The 24,214-nt window shown below is 43.0% G+C and overlaps 1 protein-coding gene across 4 annotated transcripts in view; it reads right to left on the bottom strand.

Annotated features, from left to right (window-relative positions):
- nlgn3a (neuroligin 3a) overlaps window positions 1-24,214 on the bottom strand; it is a 201,643-nt gene that overhangs the window by 30,497 nt on the left and 146,932 nt on the right. For all 4 annotated transcript variants that reach the window (XM_084353362.1, XM_084353360.1, XM_084353363.1 and 1 more), the window contains one exon: window positions 19,670-19,855. In XM_084353362.1, the coding sequence (XP_084209488.1) occupies window positions 19,670-19,855 (186 nt within the window). The remainder of the gene's footprint in view (window positions 1-19,669; window positions 19,856-24,214) is intronic.

Genomic DNA, 24,214 nt, shown 5'->3' with positions numbered 1-24,214 from the left:
TGGGGCCTGAGATGAAATCTAATTTCTGTGAGCTATGTGAGAGAGATTGCTTGCTGATACACATCCAAGGCCACATCTGGCAGGCCCTATCAAATATACATGAACCTCAGGAGATCATGATATGGCTGCACTCCCATTATTTCTTCTAGTCCACGACACATTCTTGTTCCTTGTACGGTGTTTGATGCCGACGCTGACATTTACTTTGATATTTACCAACTTCGTGCAGATCGACACGCCACGGCATCTGTCTTCTGCTTCAGCGTTCGCCAACCTCTTGGTTACTGTCTGATCTCATGAGGATACCATTTAAGAACTGAATATTGTAATGAAGGCAATAAAGCATGGAGATGACTTGGCTGATATTGAGAAGTGACAGTTAATTTGAGTCATTGGTGGAGCCAGCTGATAACAGATTGATGGTGTCACCAACTGTAATGGACAAGTAATTAATATCTACTGCACGGACTCCATTTGGAACACTAATTTATGATATTGAATTTCAGGTGAAACAAAAAAAAGGGAATGACGGGAAAACATCTCAATGTCTGGCGCTGTGTCAACCTCATTTCAGTCCGGTCGGCCTAATAACAAGGACTATATACATTCTCCTCTCACAGCAGCACTCCAGCCGTTTTCAATTTTGGCAAGTGCAGAATGCAGTGTATTTTTACCTCCGGTCCTTTCTGTCAAGCTCTGAAAAGGCCAAATGGGTAGTGGTGGACAGTTTCTTCAGCACCTCAATACCCAAAATTGTGTTGGCTGCTTACAGTGGAGTGGTGGTGCAGGGAGTAAAACGCAGAGTGACAGGCCGAGGTCCCGGCACAAGGGCAGAGAGCTGTGAGCTGAGCTGTGGCGAGGAGCAGCGCGTCCCCGCCCTGGCAGCCTCATTCACTATTTATTTGTGGGTCTGTATGTGTGTGCTTGTATGGCTATCTTTGTGTGGAAGAATTCCTACTTCAAACCCCTGTGTGAGGACATGTCTGCTTTGTGAGGACATTTCTGCTTTGTGAGGACATTTTGGCCAGACCTTAAAAATATCAAAGGCCTGTCTGAGAGTTAATATTTTGGTTGGGTTGGGTTCATATAAGGTTCAGGTTAGGGTCAGGTATTTTAGTAGTGATAGCTGGGTTAAGGGCCTAGGGAATGTATTGTGTCATTGAGGGTCCTAAGAAGTAACATTTTTGCTTTTTAGCAAGTGTTGTGAGGACTTTTATGCTTTATGAGGACATTATGGCTGGTCCACAATTTCAAAAGGTTGTTTGAGGGTTAAGATTTGGTTTTGAGGTTGAGGTTGAAATTAGGTTACGGTTAGTTCTAGCTTTTAACCAGTGTTGTGAGGACTTTGTGGCTTGTCCACAAAAGGCTGTTTGAAGGTCAAGATTTAGTTAGCTAAGGTTAGACAAAGATTTAGGTTAGATTAAGGGGTTAGGTTTAGGCTAGGGAATGCATTGTGTCAACAAGGGTGCTCACGAGTAGTGCAAGACAAACAAGCATGTCTGTGTCTATGTGTGAGAGAGAGAGCATGCTGCTAGCTAGCATCATTCTCTTCGCTTATGTTGTGTGGGTCCTTGTGCGCATACACGTGTCTGCATTCTGGTGAACTTTGTGGAGCTGTGTGACTGCATCACTGAGGTAAGAAAAGCATTCAATAGTTGCCTTTCTGCCTCAGCGGTCACACTTCAGATTATCAGTCTTTTACTTTCAAACTCGGCTGTATTCAGTGGAGGAGAGAAAGGAAAAAAGAAAAGAAAAAACATCAGGCTCGTGTGAGAGAGTGCACAGGTTCCTTTTCTCATGTTTTGTCCTCTTTTCCATGGTAACATGCCTTTCACTGCAATGTGTCTGTTTCCATATCTTCCCCCATATTCTCCTCTCTGTGTTGTGTCTCCTCCTGCCAGTGCCAGCAGGCACACAGCTGTAGCCACATAAAATCCCCTGGAGTGGGTGAGTATGTGGACCTACATGTACACATGCCTCCGTGTGTGTGTTTGCATGTGTGTGGAGCTGAGCTGAGCTGAGCTGAGCTGAGCGTGGAGGGGAATATTTACGCAGGCCAACCTTTAACGACAGTCAGTCCCACGGGCCTGGACCTGCCATAGCCAGAGCCGTAGGTGCGTTGTGTGTTCAGAATGTGTATGCTGTTGTTTGTGCAGTATCGATGCGAGTCTGCGGAGATGAGTTATGTGTGCGTACGGGCGTGTGTGCGAGACCGAGTGCGCTCGTCTATCAGTTAGGCCGCATGCTGGCACGCTCTACTTTCTCAATGTCAAGCTAACACATATTCAACAGCAACTAACGTCACAGCACTTGACACATATCTCACCCACAGACATTCTTTTCCTGCACACATTCAGAGTGGCATCGGTAAGCCTATTGCCATTACTATAGAATGTGTCAATGTCAGCTCCCATCAGCACATAAAGAAGTGACACACAGGTCGAAGCTGTGGCGCACAGATTACAAACTTACTTTCTGTGGCCCTCAAATTTCAAATATTAATACAAATTACAGCCATTATTATAAGCTCCTCACCATGTCAAATATGTATCTGTACTGTCCTTCAAATATAATGAACTCCCTCTGGGGTTTAAAGGTTGAATATTACATTTTTCACAAGAAAACAAATACTTACATTTATTTTCCTTTTACCTATAATGATTGTGTTCTTTCTCTTCTGCAGTCATGTGATTATACACTAGGTATCCGTTTGTGAAGGTAATTTCTTGCAAATTTACATAGAAGACACTTTGACATGAGACAGTAGGGAAAAGACAGGTGCAAATAATAAAATTAATGATTCCATTTAGCTGATTCGGCTTCTGACTCCTCATATTGTGCATGCTCGCGCACCATCACAACTTATTGGGACGCTTAAATATAACAGATCCGTCGTTAATGTAATGAGTAACACCTGCGCTTTCTGCGACAATGACAAGTTAAAATTTCTGCTGTGAAAAGGGGCTGGTGCAGGTTGTTGATTTTCTTATTACTAAGATCTAGAGCAGAGATGTTTGCACATTTTGTTCCAGTTTTAATGAAAATGTACCAAGCTATTTGATTACACAGTGGGAAATGTTTAGAAATCTCCTTTATTTTCTATCAATAACAAATTGAATACAAAAATGAACAACAATAAAAAAAAAACCTATTTGGCCCCTTGATGACGTCATGTACAGTCAACTTTTAAACCAGCACTAGTTTGAGTTGAGAAATCATCTTGAATCTTTGTGAATGCCACGTCACACATTCAGACTCCCTAAATCTTACTGACTCTTGGTGCAGAAAAGAACAGATGCAGTCAGAAAGTAAAATGCCTGGATTACTTGGCTGCCATCAGTGTTGATGGTTATGTGTAAGCATGTAAGAAATTGTTTCTCTATGATGAAAGTTATGCCTGACTTTGGTAACAGCAATATGAAAAAAAAAGAAATCAAGGTCCACCTATCAGCCTTTTCAACCAAAGTACAAGGTCTTCACATGATAAGTTCTACATAGAAAATATCATGTCAACGGATCCATCTCCATGACAACCAAGTTATCTCCAGCTGTGTCTCAATTCAGGGGAAACATCCGTCGAAGGCTGTATTTGAAGACTGAATGTATCACAGCCTCGCAACAAGGCCGTGCCATTCAAAAGCTCCTTCAAATGCAGCCTTCGTCCCCGTGCTGAGAAGGTTCGAACTAGAGGTGTGAATCTCGTGGCCTCGTGATTCAACACAATTATGATTCAGCTGTCGACGATTCATATGCAAAACGATTATTGATACATCTCTGTGTATGGCCTCCTCAATGATCTATATTACTGCACATGGCTACTTTTTCATCATTTAAATTCTCCTTTATTCAGAAAGTCCTTCCAATAATCAGACTACTGCAGTCTACAAAATAAAAGCTGCATCTTTTCAAACCAAATACGTTACAAAAAGAAGACATTTATACATCTGCAGTGCCTTACACGTTTGTTGTAATCTACAATAATATTGTTTTCATGTAGCAGCTTTAAGATAAGGCATTTATTGACTCTGCTGCACACACACCTCTCTCAGAGTTGGATGGCAAAGTTATTATTTGTGGCTGCAGATGTTGGCTTCAGGTGAAAACGGCTAACGTGATTAGTAATTGTTGTGAGGCAGAAGCCACACTCAGGGTGGGTCTCGTCCAGTTCGTGCTTCCCAGCAAGGTCACAACATCCAACATGTGCCCCGAGATGTCTGTTTAAAAAAATCTTCACATTTTCTACTATTTTTTTCAACTATGATGGACACACGGAGCGAAACAGCAGCTGAATACACTTTTAAATGTATGTATGGGGCATAGATAAACATACAATTATCTAAAGAAAACATGGTGTATAGACCAGACCGTCTCATTGAACACCGCTCAGTCTGGTGAAGGCTACACCTTCCTAGACCTTCGATGGATGCAGCCCCCGAATTGAGACACAGCTTCCATCTGCATGTGAAAGCTCCGGGAAAAGGATCGGTTAGGATAGTTTTGTCAAACAAGTAGGTTTAACAAAATTATGTTTTTTCATGAATGTGGTGTAAATGTCAAAAATGTGTTTAAAATAGAATTCAGCAATATGGAAAAAAAATCCACTATCACGGTTTGTCTAATTTAAACTGTCATATTGATATTTTTTGTGACACAGTACGTTGTCAAAACTGACAAACCATTTCACAAAAACAAAGCCTGGCAGAAATGTCTGTTTTTGGCAAATCTAGCAAATTAAATATCTGATAAATGAAGGCACTTCATCATGTTAATGCAAAAATTACATCAAAATTCAGTTTGACAGAAACATTCCTGCTTATTGATTTGCAACATTGCCCACAGTCAAATAACAGTATGGCAGTTTGTCTCACAGTATAAATCATTATGTTCCCCTAACAGCCATTTAAAGGATTTGAAGTACAAATCTGCCTATCGAGTGCTTTTTACCTTTCTTATTTATTAACAAACAGGTTTGGCAAAAGGAAGCACTGTCTTATCATCATCATGGTCTTCTTATATTAGGTAATATGTTATTATTATTCACAGGTGAGAATATTACGTATTCTGTGTACACCATTCTGAGTAGTTTCCACATGACAGCGGCATCTTTAGTATCTGTCATTTACTGTAAATAGCTTGGAGCATATCAGTTCTACCACACACTGTCTCCCCCCCATGTCGTCTTGTCACTGTGCACTTTTCCTACATTTCTGCTAGGGGAACGTCGGCAACTGGCCTGTGTTGATTCAATGAAGTACTTCCATGGTAACATGTTTCCCTGTTTGAATTCTAATCAAACATCGGCCACCCCTTTTTCAGCCAGGGATGTGTTTTTGGCTCTGATCTGTAGCTGTTCCCATGAACACCATCACATATTCAGAGTGCCATCTCTGATGTCGCAGCTTTCCCTCCTCCTCGCCAGCTTCATCAGTTTTGACACAGAGAACAAGACGTGTGCTTTTGGGTTCCTGACAAATTACGGCAGCACAAACTACAGGGTTTGAATTATTTAACATCATGCCACTTGGGGGAAATTTGCAAAAAAAAAAAAAAATTAAATAAAAACAACAATAAAAAAAATCTACAAACCAAACTAACCCCTTCTCTTTTCAGGGCTCAAAGCAAAAGACATCATCTGCCTGTCCTCTGGGATTTTCAGATCTTGTTTCTTCCAGTGTCTCTTCAAGTGCTGAGCATGTTTTGGTATCACAGAGGCTGGTGGTTGTCTCAGAGGAGAACTCAGATACCCATACACCCCACGTCTTTCCCAGGAGGTCAGGGTGAGAGGTCAAGATGGGCTGGATAGGTAGTTGTTCCACAGAGGGAAGGTATTATTCCATACAGCTCTTTAATAGAGACCAGAGGGAGAGGAGGAGTAGCGGAGGCTGGTGGGGTTGAAGCGCAGTGGCGCTGTTTCCCATCGAGTCTCCCTCCTCTCTCCTAATGAGCATTCTATTAGCAGCTAGGGGACGGATTTAGGCAGTTAGGCATACGGAGAAGGCTGGCTAACAATGCAAGTGGTTAGCTAAACAGCTGTTCTCTCTCTGCTGCCACCTCCCATCTCCGGCTAATGAAGCCCTCACCGATGAGCAGGAGTCCCGGGACATGCCTGAGAACAGCCACAGACATCCAGGCAGGGGATATCAGTCACTCACAGGCCTCATAAAGAAGCCTGTGCAGAGGATAGCTTCACCAATACGACAACCAAGGCTGCAATTAGATAGCGGCTCTGAGGGGAACCCTAAGAATAGCACATTGGGCGAGTGCAGACATTTTTTTTGAGCATTCTGTGCCGCTCTGTGTTTGGGAAGTAAACACTCCTTTGCATTGTTTTCTCCGGGTGGAAAACGGCAGAGGCCATCATGCCTTTTATAATGGATGATAAACAGATCGCTGTGATGATTTTGGTGAAATGTTGCATTGCTACATTTCATTATCCTCTACAGCGTGAGTAGTGTTCACAGTGGTGTGCATCGATCAAGATTAGTGGCATGCCATATGGGTTTGTCAACACGTGAAATACTGCGGAGGATGCGTGCTCTCCAAACAGCCTTCACTTAAACAAGGAGAAATGTTTCAGGCGCAAGGCGTATTTTCACTTTATAAGAACTTGATACAGCATTATGTTTGGCTGGCAGCGTTTGTTTTAGTTAAATATTGAGTCAGTCAGAGGCTTGACTGTCTGTCCAGGTCACACGGCTGAAGATTTATCTTGCATGTATTCTTTTACATTTTTTGGAGTAATCGCATTAGCTGTCGTAATAAGGGTCTGTTCTGAACCTGCATCAAAGCTGGAGCGGGAGAATCCGACAGTCTACACTTACATTTTGCAGCAATTAGCCAGGTGTGAAAGCTTAGGTGTGAAACCAGGCAGAGTTCCTAGTACTCTGCAATTTCTTTCTCTGCTCAGTCTTCACACAACCACGTCTGCCAGTGTGTTGAATACTAAACTGCTCATCACGAACAGCTTTGAGGTAAAACTTTGCTTTTAGTGTTTGCTTTAATCTGCGAGTGTTAGCTCATGGATATCGTACTGTAAGAGTCGCATTGGGAGTTTTGTTTTACTCCTACATTCGTGCTCTTACTTTTCATCTAACAGATAGAGAGCCTCGCTGGTTTCTGATCCGCTTCATTGCCATGCTTTGTCAGCAAAGACATCCTCAGCACTTCCTGCAGCTACTTCACAATAAAAGCCAGGGGGCAAAACCAATTTTGTAGGCAAAACAATTCCTCTTGATGCTTGATTGCTGCATATGTGCGGCCTATCGTTTTCTACTGGGACCAAAACACCTTGAGGCCTGACCAAAGGTATTAAATATTAAAACCTGACACCCATATGAAGACTTCCTTAGTGATTATACAATCTTAAAGATGTATTTGGAGTTGTATGGTATGCTTTTGTTTGTTGGAAAGTGGAAAGTGTTCTAAAATAAAGGGAATTACTCTGGAAATCAACAGCTGCTTATAAAGACAACCAACTAAATTTGAACTGAAACAACTGCCTAAAATAAGTCTATATTTCTCCGATAATTAGCACAAAATGACATAATTCTTTCCAGGAAACCTCTGAGGAAATAATGTACCCAAAAGCTGAAGTGTTGGTGTGTTATCTCTCAACATGAAGGTTTAAAAGCTATTTTTACATGCTGCAAGAAATAATCAGTCTGCAAGAAATAATACTCTGGTGGATAATGATTTTTTTCTTTCTTTGTTTATTTCATTGGGCTTGAAAAAGAAGTATTTTTGACTGTAAATGTACTTCCACCAGGTCACAGAAAACCTTGATATTCCCGGATAAAAATACAAGGACATGACCTTGTTTTTTTCAATAGTTTGCTACAGACTGTATTTGCCAAAATCAGAAATTCTCAGGTCCTGCACATGAGGGCATCGAGGTGTCCTTTTGGATTGGTTTTTGAGGTTTTTGTTTGGTAAGCAGCTGCTCCAAGTATTGAAGTTTAGCTTTAAGGTTAGCCACTGTGGGCTAATCTGGTAATATTGTTAATGCAGTAACAGGTGGGTCAGGACGTTTCTTTGTAGGTAGATATTTGTGGGATCTCTATCTAACGAGGAAAAACAGCGCAGAAATCTCCAACAGAAGAGATGCACAGGTTCATTTTTGTTTCAATTTGACTCTACATGTCAGACAGCTTCTTACCCTTGCTTTGACTGAGCCAGTTTACAAAAGGTGTGAATGATTCAATATCACACAATTCAATGTGTCATAACTGAGATTTTGTTTAATTTGTAGCGTGCAGATGCTAATTTAATTGAAGAAGATGAAGATGAAGAAGTTCCAAAATTGCATTTTTGTCATTTTTATTCTTTAGCCTGCAGCTACAGGTAGCCTCTCTCCAGATATTAATCATGTACGAACACTGTAACTTGACTTAGAAATTCCTATCCATGAGAGGAAATTATCTCAAAGTTGTGAAAAGGCGCACTGGTAAAATTGTTCTCTGACAGTTACGTTCGATTTTGTGAGTCCCTCTCTTTTATCACTGAAAAGGATCTATAGCTTATGCTACCTCTCTAAGCTAAAAATCTATTACAGCCTTGCGGGCCCCAGAGCAAAAGATTTAGTCTTTTTGTCAGGTTGCACATTGTTGGCCCTTTATAGTAGAGGTTTCTGCTTGTCAGCATGTTTGCTGAAGTTCCTCTCATTGGGGATTTCATTGTGCTCAGACTATGCAAATTTCACAGCTAAGGCTAATGCATTTGCACTGCCCAGAATTGAACGTCTTGGTAGGCAGGATACAGCTTGTGACTGCACGTGCCCCTGTTCTTACACACTCACACTCACACACACACACACACACACACACACACACACACACACACAGGACAGCTAAACACTTAACAGCACATTATGTCAGTGATAGGGATCCAGATGGTATACATGAAATTCCTTTTCCTATATCACACTGTTATAGACTTGCACCAGTTTAGTCCCACGGCAAAGTAATTGGAGTGATGTTTTTCCTATGCGACACTTCTTATCACACATTGAAAAAACAATTTTCCTTCCAAATCATTCTGTCTGCGAGCACAGACTGTAGCAAGCGGGCTCTGTGTAAACAGAATGATATATTCCTGGATGCCTATAATCATGCAGTAAACAAGTTTTTTCCCTCTCTGCGCAGATGAAGCGTCTATACCAAAATTAAGTGGGCACAAGTCATACATTTCCTATTTCAAAATCATTTAGAAGTTTCAAAAACAGGCTGACACACCTGGTAATGTTCCCTTCCTGCTGCAAAAATGTATATAAATCACATGTTATGCAAAGCGGTTAAATTGATGAGGAATGCGACGGTGCTGTGAAGCATGCCGCTGCTTCGTAGCAGCTCCACAGTACCCTTCTGTTATTCATGCGGAGGCATTGAGCACTCTTCTCTCAGCAGAGATAAACAGATGTATGGACACCGAAGGAGTGACCTAGCTAGCCGCAGAGGTGAGCTGTCAGCAACAACAAGCAAACACAGAGTGCTCGTGGTCATCACCAAAGGGCAAAGTTCAGCTAATTACACCGTGGTTGTTCATCTGGCCGACAAACACGGAAACAACAGTCTATTTAACAGCACATCTAGCCGGCCGCGTTGCCTCGTGTGGAATGCCTAATGAATGAACACTTACACAATCGGGAGTGAAAAAAAATGCAGCGAAGAAGACAAAAAGAGAGAACAGACAGTGCAGAAGCAAAGACGGATGGACATAATGAAATGTGAAAATAGCAAACGGGAAACGAGTGAGTGGTGGGAGAGAAACTGGGCCAATATGTGTGGAACAACAGGGAATGGAGGGGAGAAAGCGAGAGATGGAGAAGGTGTGAGAGGAGGAGGGAGGTCAGCAGAGATGTGGAGATGGGCGGAGGAGGAGGGGGGAGAGATGAGCCCCCAGTGCTCAGCTGTCAGTGCTTCCTCTGCAGGTGGGGCAGGAGGAGTGCCAAGTCCCTACTCTCCCACTCACACAGACACCCATGCATCACTCTATAATGGATGCTTTACACTGGTGCCAGAGAGAGAAAGACTGAGGGAGAGCGAGAGGGAGACATGGTGAGAAGACGAAAGAGAGACATGGGGGAGGGTGGGTACTGGAAAAAGAAAGAAACTGCTATGAGGAACAGGGAAAAGGGGGCTGAAGAAAATGCCTCAGAGATTAAGGCGGCAAAGTCGAGGCAGGGAATGCAGCAAGGAAATGGATAAGCAGACAGACAGATACCTCCATCAAGTCATTAGACCAATCAAGAGAGGAAACAGACGAGACAGTCTGGGAGCAATATGATGCAGCTATTGGTTTAATTGATCTAAAGCCTAACAGGATCAAAGAACGGCGGGGCACAGCCGGGAGCTGCAGCCACCGATCCCCCCTCCACTGTCACTGTCCATTAGGAGGTGTATGAATGCGCCCTTGACAAAGATTTATCAAGAATGATTCATAGAGGGGATCTACCTGAACTAATGACTCGCCGGCATCTTCACCGGGGATTGCGGGTCATCAACAGATGACATATTCCGTAGTCGCCTCGTTCATCAGCTGCGATTAGATTCCAAAAGCAATCTCAGCCATGCATCAACAGATGGGTCTCATTGTATTTTCTTGGAGAATATTGCTGAGACAGCCCGTGTGTGCCACATGTCGCTCAAGCTGCCGAAGCCTATTCATACAGTTGTGGATCTGGGCCTGCAGGTATATGCAATGCTCTGAGCTATTACCTTGGTTGATGGAGGCATGGATTTACTAAAGTACTCAATTATCCCCTGCTTCTTTCTCTGACCTGCTGCTCGGCTCTTTAACACCTATAACTCCATGCTTTATAGGCTCAACTACCTGCTGCAAGCAGAGACAGACTGATGGCTGGACTACCTGAATGAACTGCCTCCACCGTTTTCAGGCCATTTGTCAATTCTTCATTCCTCTGCTCTCTTCTGGCTAGGGATAGGTAAAGCTGCCTGCCTCTGATGGACAGCCCAACTGGATATTATTTTCTAGAGCGTTACCTCAAACCAGCTATGGGACCTCGGTGGAGTCATCTTTACCCTGATAGCTCCCCTCCCGCCTCGCATTATACCGCAGAGCCTCCTTTTTTCTCCTGCCCGACACAACTTTGGCTTCATTTTCTCTTTGCAACGGTGAGTAGTGAAGAGAAAAAAACCTATTTGCTGCCTGAATTAGGCCATTTCCAATTTCTTGTGAGTTCCAAACAAAGCAATACCTCTTAGTTGCAGAATAATCCTCCATCTTTGTTTTGCGGAAATAAAGCAATTTCGCTCGGCTATACAAAGTCAAATACATTGTCGTTCAAAGAGCGCCTGAAAAATGTTGCATAGGCCACTTGTTAAAAGCAGTTTGCCTTTTCCACACAATGACGGCCACGATATATGGCAGACAACAAAGCAGAGTAGTCAGCGTAAATAAATACAAGCATTCTCGCTCCGCAGAGATGGCATCCCCCTGGTTTAATTATCGCTCTTGTCAATCGAGGTGGAAGAATACGGCACCTGACAAGGCGCGTCCCCATTCTCTCATCTCGCATAGGCCTTTTTCACACCCTGAGATGCACAGACACCCTTCAGCAAACAGCCAAATCAAACCTGGAGATGCAGGCATTCTGTTGCCCCAAACACCCAGGTAACTTTACAGTGTCGACTTGCTGAATGCCTTTGACACCTCAGAAATGGGGTCTATTCAACTTCGACAATTGTCCCTGGTTTTTCTCAAGCACAAGGCATTTGCACAACAATGGCAGCTGCATCGTGTATGAATAACATCCCAGGGATGTGGTTATGCAGCTATCTTTCCCGGTGACTCCAATTCATATTCCACCTCTTGCAAGGTGCCTTTATTTGATGCTGAGGCGATGGATGGCTCCTACAGGGTGCCTGAGCCCACAGAAATGCAGTCGACACTGAGCGTGGACGGATCGCACCTCCAGATCTGCACGGTGAGAGCTCAGCACAGGGACATTATGGAGTGGGGGTGTGCAGGCCTGAAGGCCATTCCACAAGAGAACCTCCCATGGGTCTCATTTCAGAGAGGAAACCCACACATGTTATTTTCAAAGGTCATAGCCAGATGTAACAGCACAGTTAGAGCAGTGATGTAGTGTAACACTCACACACTCTTCATCTATATGGCCTGTTGGCCTCCATCTTCACTCTGTAAGATGAGTTAATTTGGAGCAGCGTTTGCATTAGCCTTAGATAACATGTCGATATCTTAAAATGCAGCAAATGAATGAGTACACAAGTTGTCCAGGCTCAGCAGATCCTCATAATTCCCAGTAGCCGCACTACAATAGTGTTTGTGTTGTTCCCTCTGAGGACGACTACAAGCCTGCATGTACGTGGTAAATGATTGTCAGAGCAGGGGTTAGGTGCTCGTGGCAACACAGCCTTTGAATCCCACAACGGCAGCACTGTATCAGCGAGATTGACAGAGGCAGATTGATTCTAGGTCCAATAAACATTGTTGTCACTCCTCTCTCTATAGGTCCGCGCGTTAAATACATGCCAGAAACAGCACAGTAGTCATTTGCACTGATTTGTGCAGTGAAATCACCAGACGGCCCAGACAGGACCTTGTTCTCTAACCTGCCATGTGGAGTCACTCACAAAGCTGTGAAATATTAAGGGGTTCAAATACAATTATTATAATGATGGAGAATAATTCCCCACTCTATGTCAGATGTAGTCTAGAAAGAACGTCTGACATGTGTTCAGCACTTAAACTGACAATTATTTTAAATATTGATTAAGGTGTTGAATATATTCTTGATAAAGTGATTAATCATTGGTCTATCAAAGGTTAAAAAAATACTGACCAAAGTCCAAGTTGACATATTCAAATGACTTGTTTTGTCCAACCAACAGTAACATACAAACATATTAGATTTACTGTCACAGAAGCAAACCAGCACATTTGTTTACGTGGAGCCAGTTTTTGCAATTTTTGCTTTAAAAATGAGTGAAACGATTTATTGATTATCAAATTAGTTGCTAGTTAAATTTCTATCAATTGACTAATCAACGAATTGACTACACCAGACAGCTCTACACACACTGTAAACACTTCACATAGTGCCTTAAAAATTAAACATAGTGCTCACACTAATATGCCTTAAAACTAACAATGAATACATAAGTCATATATGATAAAATAACAACATCAACATCGACATCAACAACAACAACAATAATAATAATACATTATTTGTAAAGCACTTAACCAGCATTACAAAGTGCTCCACAACACACAAACACAATAATAAAATACAAAGTAATAAAAGAGAAATAAAGCTAACAACAACAACAACAACAACGATGGATGATTAAAACCATAAAAACACCAGAGATAAAAAGCTAAAAAAGCAATAGGTACATTCAAAAAGAGTCGTGTACATGTGCAATGTCAAGAATAAAGTAGCAAACAGTGCAAACATCCTTACAGGAAGACTTAACAATAAAAATAAGTCTTTAAAAGTGATTTAAAACTGATGCAGCAGCCATAGTTCCTCAGGCAGGTCGTTCTAAAATACTGTACTATTACTGTAGTGTACTATTACTATTACTGTACTGCTACATGTTAAATCTACTGCGTCAGTACTATATATGAAACTGGGGACTCAGTCTTCACCTCCTGAATCCGCTCCATCAGACTTGCTGTGTCTGACACTTTAACACACATTATTATAGCCAGTCGATTTGTTTAGTGGAGCACATTTTAGATTAATTAAGCTTTTATTTTGCAAACTTATCAATATGATTTTATTTGGGGTCCAGCCCACGTCTATATTATGCAATATTCAGCATAAACCCATGATTTACTATGTTAGAAATCGTAATTCAATTTTATTTTTCCTTATTTGTTTATTTGCCTCTGTATCACTTCTTTGTTTTTCCGGCCTTTTATTGTCTTTATTTATGACATGCAGCAAAGGGCCACACGTTGGATTCTAACCCTGGGCCACTACAGTGAGGACACACTACCAACTGAGCTGAACCTGTATCAGTACCATTTCTATATGACACATTTGTTTTGTTCACACTACAGAAGCATGAATTATGTGACGGATATCACATAATTCATCACATCAAGCTAAATACTCAGTTTGTATTCTATACATGTATCCATCATATTATATTCATCATCGACGTTTAACATACAGTAATAAGAGTAACACAGTATTATGAGGATGCTGTCACATTCATTAGGATGTGGGTGTCATTTTAGTTTAGGTCATTGAAGCTTTTCATTGACAGCCATTTTGCCCTCACATGATTCACTGACTGAACATACTTGACCGTAAAGGACATGGCAGCTTGTGTCTCACTGTAATCATTACATCACAGTCCAGTCGCTCGAACAGAGGCTCTAGTTTCTCACCCAATCAACTGAAGGAAATTGTACAGTGATACATCAACTCCTATGACTTCCGAGTCACATCCTCTCCACGACTGCATGAATCATAAATTCCAGTGAGAAAATCCACAGCGAGTAGTTCGCTATGAAGAGCAGCCATTAATAAAGTTAATATTTCAGATTTGATTGGAGAAAAATGTCCTGCCACGCCATTTGATTTTTCCAATCTATCTGATCCTCGATTTCTACACATCCCATGATGCACTCCTTCACTTAATCACCTTCGATGCTATCCTTCGCACTAAATGGATTCAAATACTTGTTACCCTTCGTTGAAAAAGCCGAGCACCTTTCACGGTGCCCTCTTAATACACATGGTCCAAGGGGTTTCAGTGTTTGCTTGGCGATGTCTTGCATTAAAAAGCCTTGGTAGTCATTGCACTGCTGTAATAAAACCCAAGCATTTAACATGCACATTTATGGTCCTCAATAACCCAGAAGTCTTAATAAAAATGAAAGCTGACATTGGCATGAAGGATCCTCCACACTAGCTGTCTTTAATGTCCAAGACGTTCCATTAAAAGGGGAGCACTTCCTCAGAAGCGGAGCTTTTATCCTGATTGCTTACAGGAAGAGAGGAAAAAAAAAAAATGAAACCAAACGACCTTCAGTGGCTCTACAACCAGCCCTTTCTTCATGTGCGCTCGGTGCATAGACGCGCCTGCGTCCACATGCTATGAGGACAGCTGATGTAGACACGTGCACTGGTTTACGAAGAAACAGATATATTGACTCTCTTGCACAGGGAGATAATGTGTACAAATACACATGTCTGAGTCACTGGCTACTTGGTATTCTGCTCATGTGCAGAGAAGCCAGCTGACTTTTTATATCATAATGATTATTAGGAGATAGGGGAAAAACCAAATCTGCATGTTCAATTAGTGCCTGTGTGATGCCAGATAGATAATACAAGGGACTGGCTAATGTCCTTGCTTCTGAACTTCTTGAGCTGTTTTCTGTTTGAAGCTGGAGAAAAAGAAGATGGGGACAGAGATTTCCCTCTGTGGGAACACAACTGTTGAGCTGCATTTAATAAGCTGGTCAAAAACACTCTCCTGCCGAGAGAGAGCACGCTTTTAATGACCATTCTGCTTCCAAAGTCTCAGATGTGCAGCTAGATTGCTCGCCACATAGCAGACAAGGCAGCAGCCATCTTATTAATAGCAACGCACCACACACGCTGCAGACTAGGGAGCAGAAGCCCAGAGAGGGAGAAAGGGAGAGAGAGAGACGCACACGCTGGCACATGGAGAGAAAGAGTGTGTCCCTCGCATGCTTTTACTGTCTGTTAAGGCAGGGAGACAGATGGGTGCAGTGAGGAGGAGATTAGATGGAGGAGGCAGGGCAGGGACCGGGGTCTAAAAAATCCAGCCCTCACGAGAGGACGTCCAGGCCAGCCTCCACTCAGGCCAGAAGGCGCAGGGAGGGTGTGGGGGGGTGTTTGTGATGGATGTACCCTGTGGTGACTGGAGCCCTCAGCACGCCCACATGGAGACGACACCAAGGCCAGGCCAGGGGAGCAGGCAATCAAAGAGAGAGGCCGGAGGGCTGAGATGATATAGGAGGATCCAGCTTATTAAATAGGCTTCAGGAGGAGCATGGAGCATCTGAAGTAAGTTGTCACTCTGCCACCAACAGGCATGAAAGGTGCCTCTGTTAGATGGAAAGTCTATGCACTGTAGGCAGTGATGACAGACTGTGTACAGTAAGAGTGGGAATACTGTCATTAAATACACAGACACACCAGGGAGCTCCAGAACCAGTGTGTCATCGCAGATTTACTTTTCCTTTTTTTTTTTTTTTTACCTGTGCCTCGTTATCCTGCATCTGAGCCGCAGGTGAAGGAGAATGTTTGTGTGTGCACGCAGACATGTGAATCCTATGCGATGTTATCATATCCCCACGGTGGACCACATTCAATGTGACACCGCTACCTACTTTTCTGCAGATAGAGCAGCAATTTTTGGCTGTGAGTAGAGGTGGGCAATCTGGCGACACGCAATATCACAATCTATTTAATAGCAAGCATGATCAACAATGTAAATTGCATTCTTTTTTCTCAATTTTGAAATGTCCTGTTGACTTTAGCCAGACTTAAACTAGCCCATACAATATTACATTTCAGTTAGTTCTAGTCAAAACTCATGTAGCATTGTTTAAAATACATCACCTATGAACGGGCTCACATGACAGGAGTGTTAAAATCCTCTGCATCACAAACATTAGAGTCTTCACTGATTCTCTGATCTAATTTAGAGATTTTTTTTACATGCTAACACTACAGGTTTTAATTTAATGGTGCATCTCACACTAAAAGATGTTATTAAGATTATTGTGCCATAGGGAATGATGCATCACCTTACAGATGTAAATAAAATGGAGACTGATGCTGCAACTTAGTGTTCAGAGTACTTTTCAGGTAGATAAACAAAAAGAGAAGAAACTAGTATGGATGAGAAAATCAGTCAGGGAGATGCGTTTGACGGTCAGTATTAGTATCTGTCAACAGTAGTATGCTAGCTAATGTTAGCCTCAAGTAAGATAGTGTTTATCGTTGCGCTCCAACACCGTCAGGATGCCTCTCTCCTTAGCTGCTGTGAAACAACTGATGTAATGTCAATTGTACACTTCCAGATTTACATTCTAAATATGGGAGGTTTAAGAGTGGATCTGTACACCGCTCACATAACCACATAATCTGGGCCGAACATCCGCACCGACCAAAGTTCCAGACCAGATTTCTCCTCCAATTGTCGAGAGGGGCGAATCGCAAATTAAATCAGTCTGAATACTCCTGTATTGTGTGCCCAGCCTAAGGTCGCGCATGTTTAGAAATTCAATAAAGAAAATTCAATAGTTGTGTGAAGTTTGGAAACAGAAGTAAGAGGACATTAAATTAGGGTGATTATTTTTATTGTAAATTAATCTGTGTATAAAATGTGTAGTTTACTGTCATGGAGGAGTACAGGAACCAGAAAATATTCACATGTGAGAGTCCGAAAGTTTTGGGCTTTTCTTCTTAAAAAATTACTCAAACCAATTAATCGATTATCAAAACAGCTGGAGATTAATTTAACAGTTGACAACTAATTTATTCATCTCTGCAGTTCTACGTTGAATCTGCAATCTCTACAATTCACCATAAAATTATATTGTGGACGCTTTCAAGACCAATCAGGATCTAAAAACGTCAGATCATCCATCGCTTGTCTCCAATCTTGTTTGGTGACTTGATTCAGAGAGCGAAGTAGTAAACTAAATAAAAGGCGCTCTTCCTGAGACGCAACAGTCTGCTCATCTGGACAGGAAATAATCTCACAAATCCATCACTGAAGGCCACCTGAAGCCAGGTGTGCTCTGGCATCAGTGTATAATTCATTTGATTATAGATTTTTACTTCAATTTCTGCCACTATTTGGATCCAGATCCTTTGATTCCTGTCTTGTTTATTGCGTTGTCCTGGCAACAAGGACATCCTACCAGTTTTCACTTCAACGGTTAAGAGAGGAGGAGGAGGGGGCGCAGCGGATGTTGTGAAAGCAGGTGCAAAGAGACATTTCTTCACTTGGATTTCCTGTCACATCCTGCAGCCCACTCCAGTCCTAAACTTTATATAATTACAACAATCTGTGCTCCGAGAGAGACTGTGTGAAATCTGATTGCCATTGGTAACATTCGCAGCAAGAGTCCCTGCGTGATAGAAGGCTTCCTGTTTCAATTTCCTAGGATCCCTAAGTTTTACTGGCTCCTTTTTTTTTTTTTCATCCCATCAGTGGGGCATACATTTCCATTCAGGGGAAAAAACAGACCCGGTAATATCCAATTTACTAGGAGGCAGAGGAGATGGTTTCACTGGCAGTATAATAACATGCTACATGGAGCGTGGCATTATGGAGTATGAATAAAAAAGGCATTTACGGTAAAAATTCAATCCAAAAGCAGTCATCATTCATCGGAGGAAATCAAGGCAATTAGTAACACTTTAATGCAAATTGGAGAACGCAAAACACATCACAAATCCCTGCCACTGCGATGGGGACCGAAGAAAAAGGAGCTCAAATGACCTCTTTCACGTTCCTGCATGTTGGAGAGTTTACTCTGCCTAGTGATGAGAAGCAGGAATGTGTGTGCATGTGTGTGTGTCAGTGTCAGTGTCAGTGTCAGCGGCGGGTTAGCTTCCTGACCACAGTCTTGCCTCGGACCAATCCTCTATTTAATGCAAGAGTGATTTCTTTAATGTAATTCGCTTCCGTCTAATGTACGCTAAAAGCCCCTGTGTTACATTTCCGACCATGTGTGTCAAACAGGACATGTTTGTGGCTTGTTAATATGTTCACAAGCAGGCGGCGTGAGCGTGCCTGAATGTAAAGAGTCCTCGTTTGGAATATCACAGCCACAATGCAGAAACACATAAACATAGTTAATACCTCAATATCCTGATAGCCTGTCATGTACACAACACCGCTATCAATTGAACGCTAAAACAAACAGCCGGCTTTTAAAGGGATGGACAAATACGTGACTGAGTGTGATAACTCCAGGTTAAGAGTTGGATGATGCAGACTCTGCAGGGTGCAATTCTCCTCCTGCAAGAACCTACCAAGAAGCAGCGAGGCTCCATCTTAATTCAGTGATGCATTAGGGAAGCATGTGCATGGGGGATGTTTATCGCATGTCCAGGTTAAGCGCGAATGCTGCATTTAGTATTAAAGACATGGCCAACATGGGCAGTAAATCATCATGAAGTAGCACTAAGGTAGCCAGCAGATAAACAACATTGCTTACAGTGTGTGTGCGTGTGTGTGTGTGTGTGTGTCATTTCGCATGACTGTGGCTGCCTCTGAAAAGCTCTCCCCTGGTACTCCACGTCCCTTTTTATCTTCCTTACAAAGACGCATTATACCTACATGTTTATTTCTGACATGGAGAGAGATGCTAACAAAACAGGAGCAGCAGAGTACGTCAAGACCCACATGGGGTTCGAAATCCACCGTGGAGTTTCAATTTCCGGATGGGAATGAACATCGTAATCATTGAAATGCAAACACCTGCTCCTTAAAGAATTTGTCATGCCGTACAGTACAGTAGAATACATTACTCAATAATTCGCTAGCTGCATCGGCGGTTTCTAATATCACGCAGCCTACATACCGGCAGGCATGAGCTCCACAGCTGTACCACCCACCCTCCCTCTCCCTCCCTCTCCCTCTCCCTCTCCCTCTCCCTCTCTCTCCCTGCTGTGCTGTACCTTCAGAGTGGTGGGAGAGGGTGAGCAGGCTGACGCAGGAAGCCCCGATGCCAGAACCGAACACAGTGATGCGGTTTGAGTCTCCTCCGAAGAAGCCGATGTTCTCGCTGATCCACCTTAAAGCCTGGATCTGGTCCAGGAGCCCGTAGTTCCCTTTAGCAGCCTGGTCGCCCGTGCTGAGGAAGCCTGCAACACACACAGAAATTCAGAACTCAGAAATAAATCACATTATCGTACATACTTAAGGGCGCACTTGACCAAAAATAAAAATGGACTGCAGCTTGCAAGTGCACGGCTATTTATTTCCCATCTACGCCCGCAGGATAAAAGGTTATCTGCAATGGCTGACCCCACCCCGATTTGTTCAGAGGAACCATCACGCCAGGTGACAGCAGCGGTGAAATCATGACTTATTGGATGACACGGCTGTTGGTAAAATAGGAGCGCGTGTGACCACATGTCATCTGCACCTTATGGGAAATCAATGGCACGTCTCCCCGGGTGAACACCCATCATCAGATATATCGAGCAGTGCTGATGAAAACCTTACGAATCTATGAAAACTCAGCAGGCAGAGAGAGCGAGCGAGAGAGAGAGAGAGAAAGATATGATAATAAGATTGACAATCATTTTGACGCTTTAAAACCCTCCATATGGATGGCGACCTCATTACATCCCCTATCAGAGTGACCACCTTCCTCTGACACGTTTCGATTGTCGCTATAAACATTCACAAATAGGCACTTCCCGTGCACATTTCCCTCCGTGTCTGTGTAATCTGCTGTATGATGTCTGAGTTGGACAGTGGGTCTCTCTCGGGTACATCGGAGCTCGTGTTAGCACACCACCCTCTCCCAGCTGCTCTCCGGGGCCTAAGCCCTGCTGAATGATGGGTAATCGAGAGGCGTGGGAGAAGATCAAAGGCAAGCAATCCCTGAAGTCCCCACGGTGGACTCAGTGTCCATCAAACCCCTGAGTGTGCATGTGAGGTGACAGCTAGGAGACATGTGTGGAAAGCACGATCCCCCCCACCTCTCTTTAGTGGCAACACCGCCACACATTTCACAAGCAATAAATGTGTTGGCGGTGGATGCTCGCAAGCCCGCAGTGATGGTCCTTCAGCATTGTTTCTAACATCTATTTCATGGTCTATGCCTCCATATAATGATGAGCTCTGTGTATTTAAGTCCTAAGGGGGGAAAGGGAATCGTTTTTATATATAAAAAACAAAACGAAAAGATCAAATCTGTGTGTTTTTGGACTCAGGTCAGCGCAGCGCTGCTCACTTTAGATGAACACGGATTAGAAAGCAGCTGCTCCGGGCTCATTAGCCGTTTACGGTATGTGCGTACAAGAAGGATCCATGTCTGCCAATCCCTATTCTCTCTCTTTGTGTGAATCCGAGACTGGAGGGCACAACCTCCTACCCCACCCCCAACAGTGCACCCGCCTCGCCCAGAGTGTCTGTTGGCAGCAACAAAGAGGGTGGGCAGGGGAAAGGCCAGGCCTGATCATCGATAGGAAAGAGGCGGCAGCACAGGAGGCAAAGCAGGAGACAAATGGATCAACAGATGGTCTCCTTCAGACGCATCCCTGAGGATGACAGAGCAGCAGGGCACATGCAGAGAGAGAGTGAAAGAGACAGGCAGAGGAACAGAGACGGACACAGACAGAGAGAGGAGCGAGGAGGACTCCGATTCAAGAGCTTTTCCTTTTCTTTCTCTCTTGTGGCTCCTCCTCATGTTCCGTCATAACTAAAGGACAACAGCTTTTACAACCCTCTCCCGGGTGCCGTGGAGAGAGAGACGGAGAGAGAGGAGACGTGACTCTCCCAGAATAACCCCTCATTTTGTGAAATGGTTCACACTTCACCAAGTGTATGTCGGCTGGGTTACGAAATGTCAGCAGGCTGGCATGTGAAAGGGATTCTGTGCGACTGTTAGCCTAATTGAAGAGATATAGTAAACATTATCCATTTGGCATTGTAATATGAGGAATTACTAAATGACAAAAATGCAAATCATGAGAGCCGGATCCCCAGCTGGCAGAATAAAGCACCGCTCGATGCTCTGGTCTTTTGTGACTTCTTGTTTAGCTGTGTTGATTCCTCTGCATCTATAAATGAAACTGGTCATTAAAATGTAGAGGTGGTATCCAATATCTTAGACAACAAGACACGCTGCAGGCACCATTTAAAAATACATCTAATATAGCTGCTGGTTATGTTTTAATTGGAAAGGTGACAGAAAGTATTTTCTTTGGAAAACAATTAAGATAGCAAAGTAATTGTTTTCATGCGTTGCTATTTCTATTTTAACATTTATAGCAGACTGTTGTTTGTGCTCCGGAGGTATTTTCTGCTTTACGGCCACTTCTTCACCTACAGTATGCATCACCTCCAGACTTTCAGCGTCTATCGTTTGATTTACCCACATTTCCGAACCTCCTTACTCACGCAGGAATTGGCCATGGATTTCCAGATCTAGCAGATGATCACCGTCTCATCAGCACTGCGTGGGCCGTGGCTGCACATGAACTGTGATGTGCAGTGCACTATCTGTTCACAGCTAACTCCTACTCAGGACCTTGGGATTCTGGGCTGCAGCTCAGTGCTTCTGAACTGTTTGGTCAGGCTGGTTATGTGCTTGACTGCGCCACTCAACCCCCCATTCAATTGAGATTTTTAATGCACACTAGGTGCCGCTTTACAAGAAGCATTTAATCATAAACCTTAATCACATTATATCCATCTTTGTATAGCTACTTGGATTCAAATTAATATGCAAATCCTCTTTTAAATGATCTGACCAATTAACTAACAAACAGTATACACAATTAGTGTCCCAAGTCATGTTCATTCAACAGATGTAAAATAATAATTGAACTGTAAATAGTTCTAGCTGATCTGATAGTTTGAATGTTAAGTGCACACAAATTCATTTGTGCTAATTTAATTTTCCCTGTCATGTTATTAATCTTGCCTTGTGAGTTCTGTAACAAACTGTAGATTAAACGTGTGATGTTTTATTTAATCCACTCGCAGTTAACTGAAGCAAAGCCCGAGCCTTATACCTTCAGGCTGACCACCGAAGTCATACAAGGACGGCCTAATGCGTTTTTCTCTTAAAAAACAAGACATTGTTTTGTGCATCGAGCAAAAACGCTTCAGTGGAAAATGTTTTGTTGACTTCAGACAAAAGTGAAAATGCCCTGAAGTTGAGCGATGCTGGAGAAAAGGAATAACATGGCTGAACTTCTTTTAAAGGAGCTCTATATAACTATGTATATTATAGCAATTTGCTTGTATTAATCACTTTTTATTGGCCGTAAAAAACGAGACCGTCTCTCTCAGTTGCCTATACATGCCTGTGGACGATTTGTTGAAGTTGTTTAATGCTGCTAGACTGTAGATTTCTTTGTGACCGACTCGGATTTTCTGCAACAGTCCAAAGGATGTGACTTTATGCACGTTCTCGAGTGCCTCGTTTCAGTTCCCTGCTACGCTAACAGTAGCTAACTTTTGTAGCTAATGGTTAGAAATGGAGTCCGCTAACATAAACTAACGACTGTTCCACAGAGACACCTTTAACAGAACCATCTTAAATCATGTAATGACAAACATAAAATGTATTTTATAAGATCTGTTGAGAAAACGGCGTATATAAGCACCACATGCCAACAAATAACATCCCAAATTATCTTGGAACAATGATCTCCAAAAATTGGATTTAACCTGTTGACACACGTCAGCTGGGTGAGACATGAAATTTGCATGAGAATTCACCACAAACGAACTGTATGAGTTAATAACAGTGATTCTGTGCTCTTTCCCTGCATGTTAGAACTGTAATTTGTCCTGCCTGATTACATGATGTGTTTTTGTATCGTGTCTCATAGCCGTTCTTCCTTGACAGTGATGTGGTGCACTTCAGCTCCATGAAGAACTGGTATTTTCTCCTTGTGGCAGCAGCGGAGTCAGAGACTCGGTGCTGATCTCAGCCGGAGTGGCAGCGACGGCTGTGGTCCGGTGGCAGCGAGGTCACATCGCACCTGTCACCTTGCATCGTCCTTGCTGGACGAAACACTACAGTGTGTATGTACAACAGCTCCCCCTACGAGGAACTTAGCTGACCTTGTCACCTTAACATGGCCAGAGGGTCAGTTAATGTATACAGCATGACAGCGTCCACTCTCTGCAGTGTTTCAGCTTCAAGCGACTGTGCCGGAAGCAGAACAGGAGCTGCAGACACTGATGTTCAGAGACCAGGAGATCTCCAGTCAAATCCAGCACTTTCCCATTTTCACACACCAGCCGTCATCACCTGAATGTCAGCGAGAGTGAGTTTATTTTTCCCAAAAAGCCAGCACCGAGCGTGATGCCACATAATGCATTTCTTCGGCTTGATCGTATTTTATCAATAAGCAGGCACTGCTATCTCAGTCCACAGTGAGCGTCTCCGCTTCCCTCCTGAGCCGCGGCAGTGATTTCCTTTAGCCATGCCTCTCAGCATTGATATTGCTCTATTGATTATGATTTAAATGTCT

The sequence above is a fragment of the Pagrus pagrus genome (genome assembly GCF_965226575.1).
Source record: "Pagrus pagrus genome assembly, chromosome: 5".
NCBI classification, from domain to species: Eukaryota; Metazoa; Chordata; class Actinopteri; order Spariformes; family Sparidae; genus Pagrus; species Pagrus pagrus.
The sequence above is the reverse complement of the archived record's forward strand: the minus strand, read 5'-3'. Positions and strand labels throughout refer to the sequence as shown.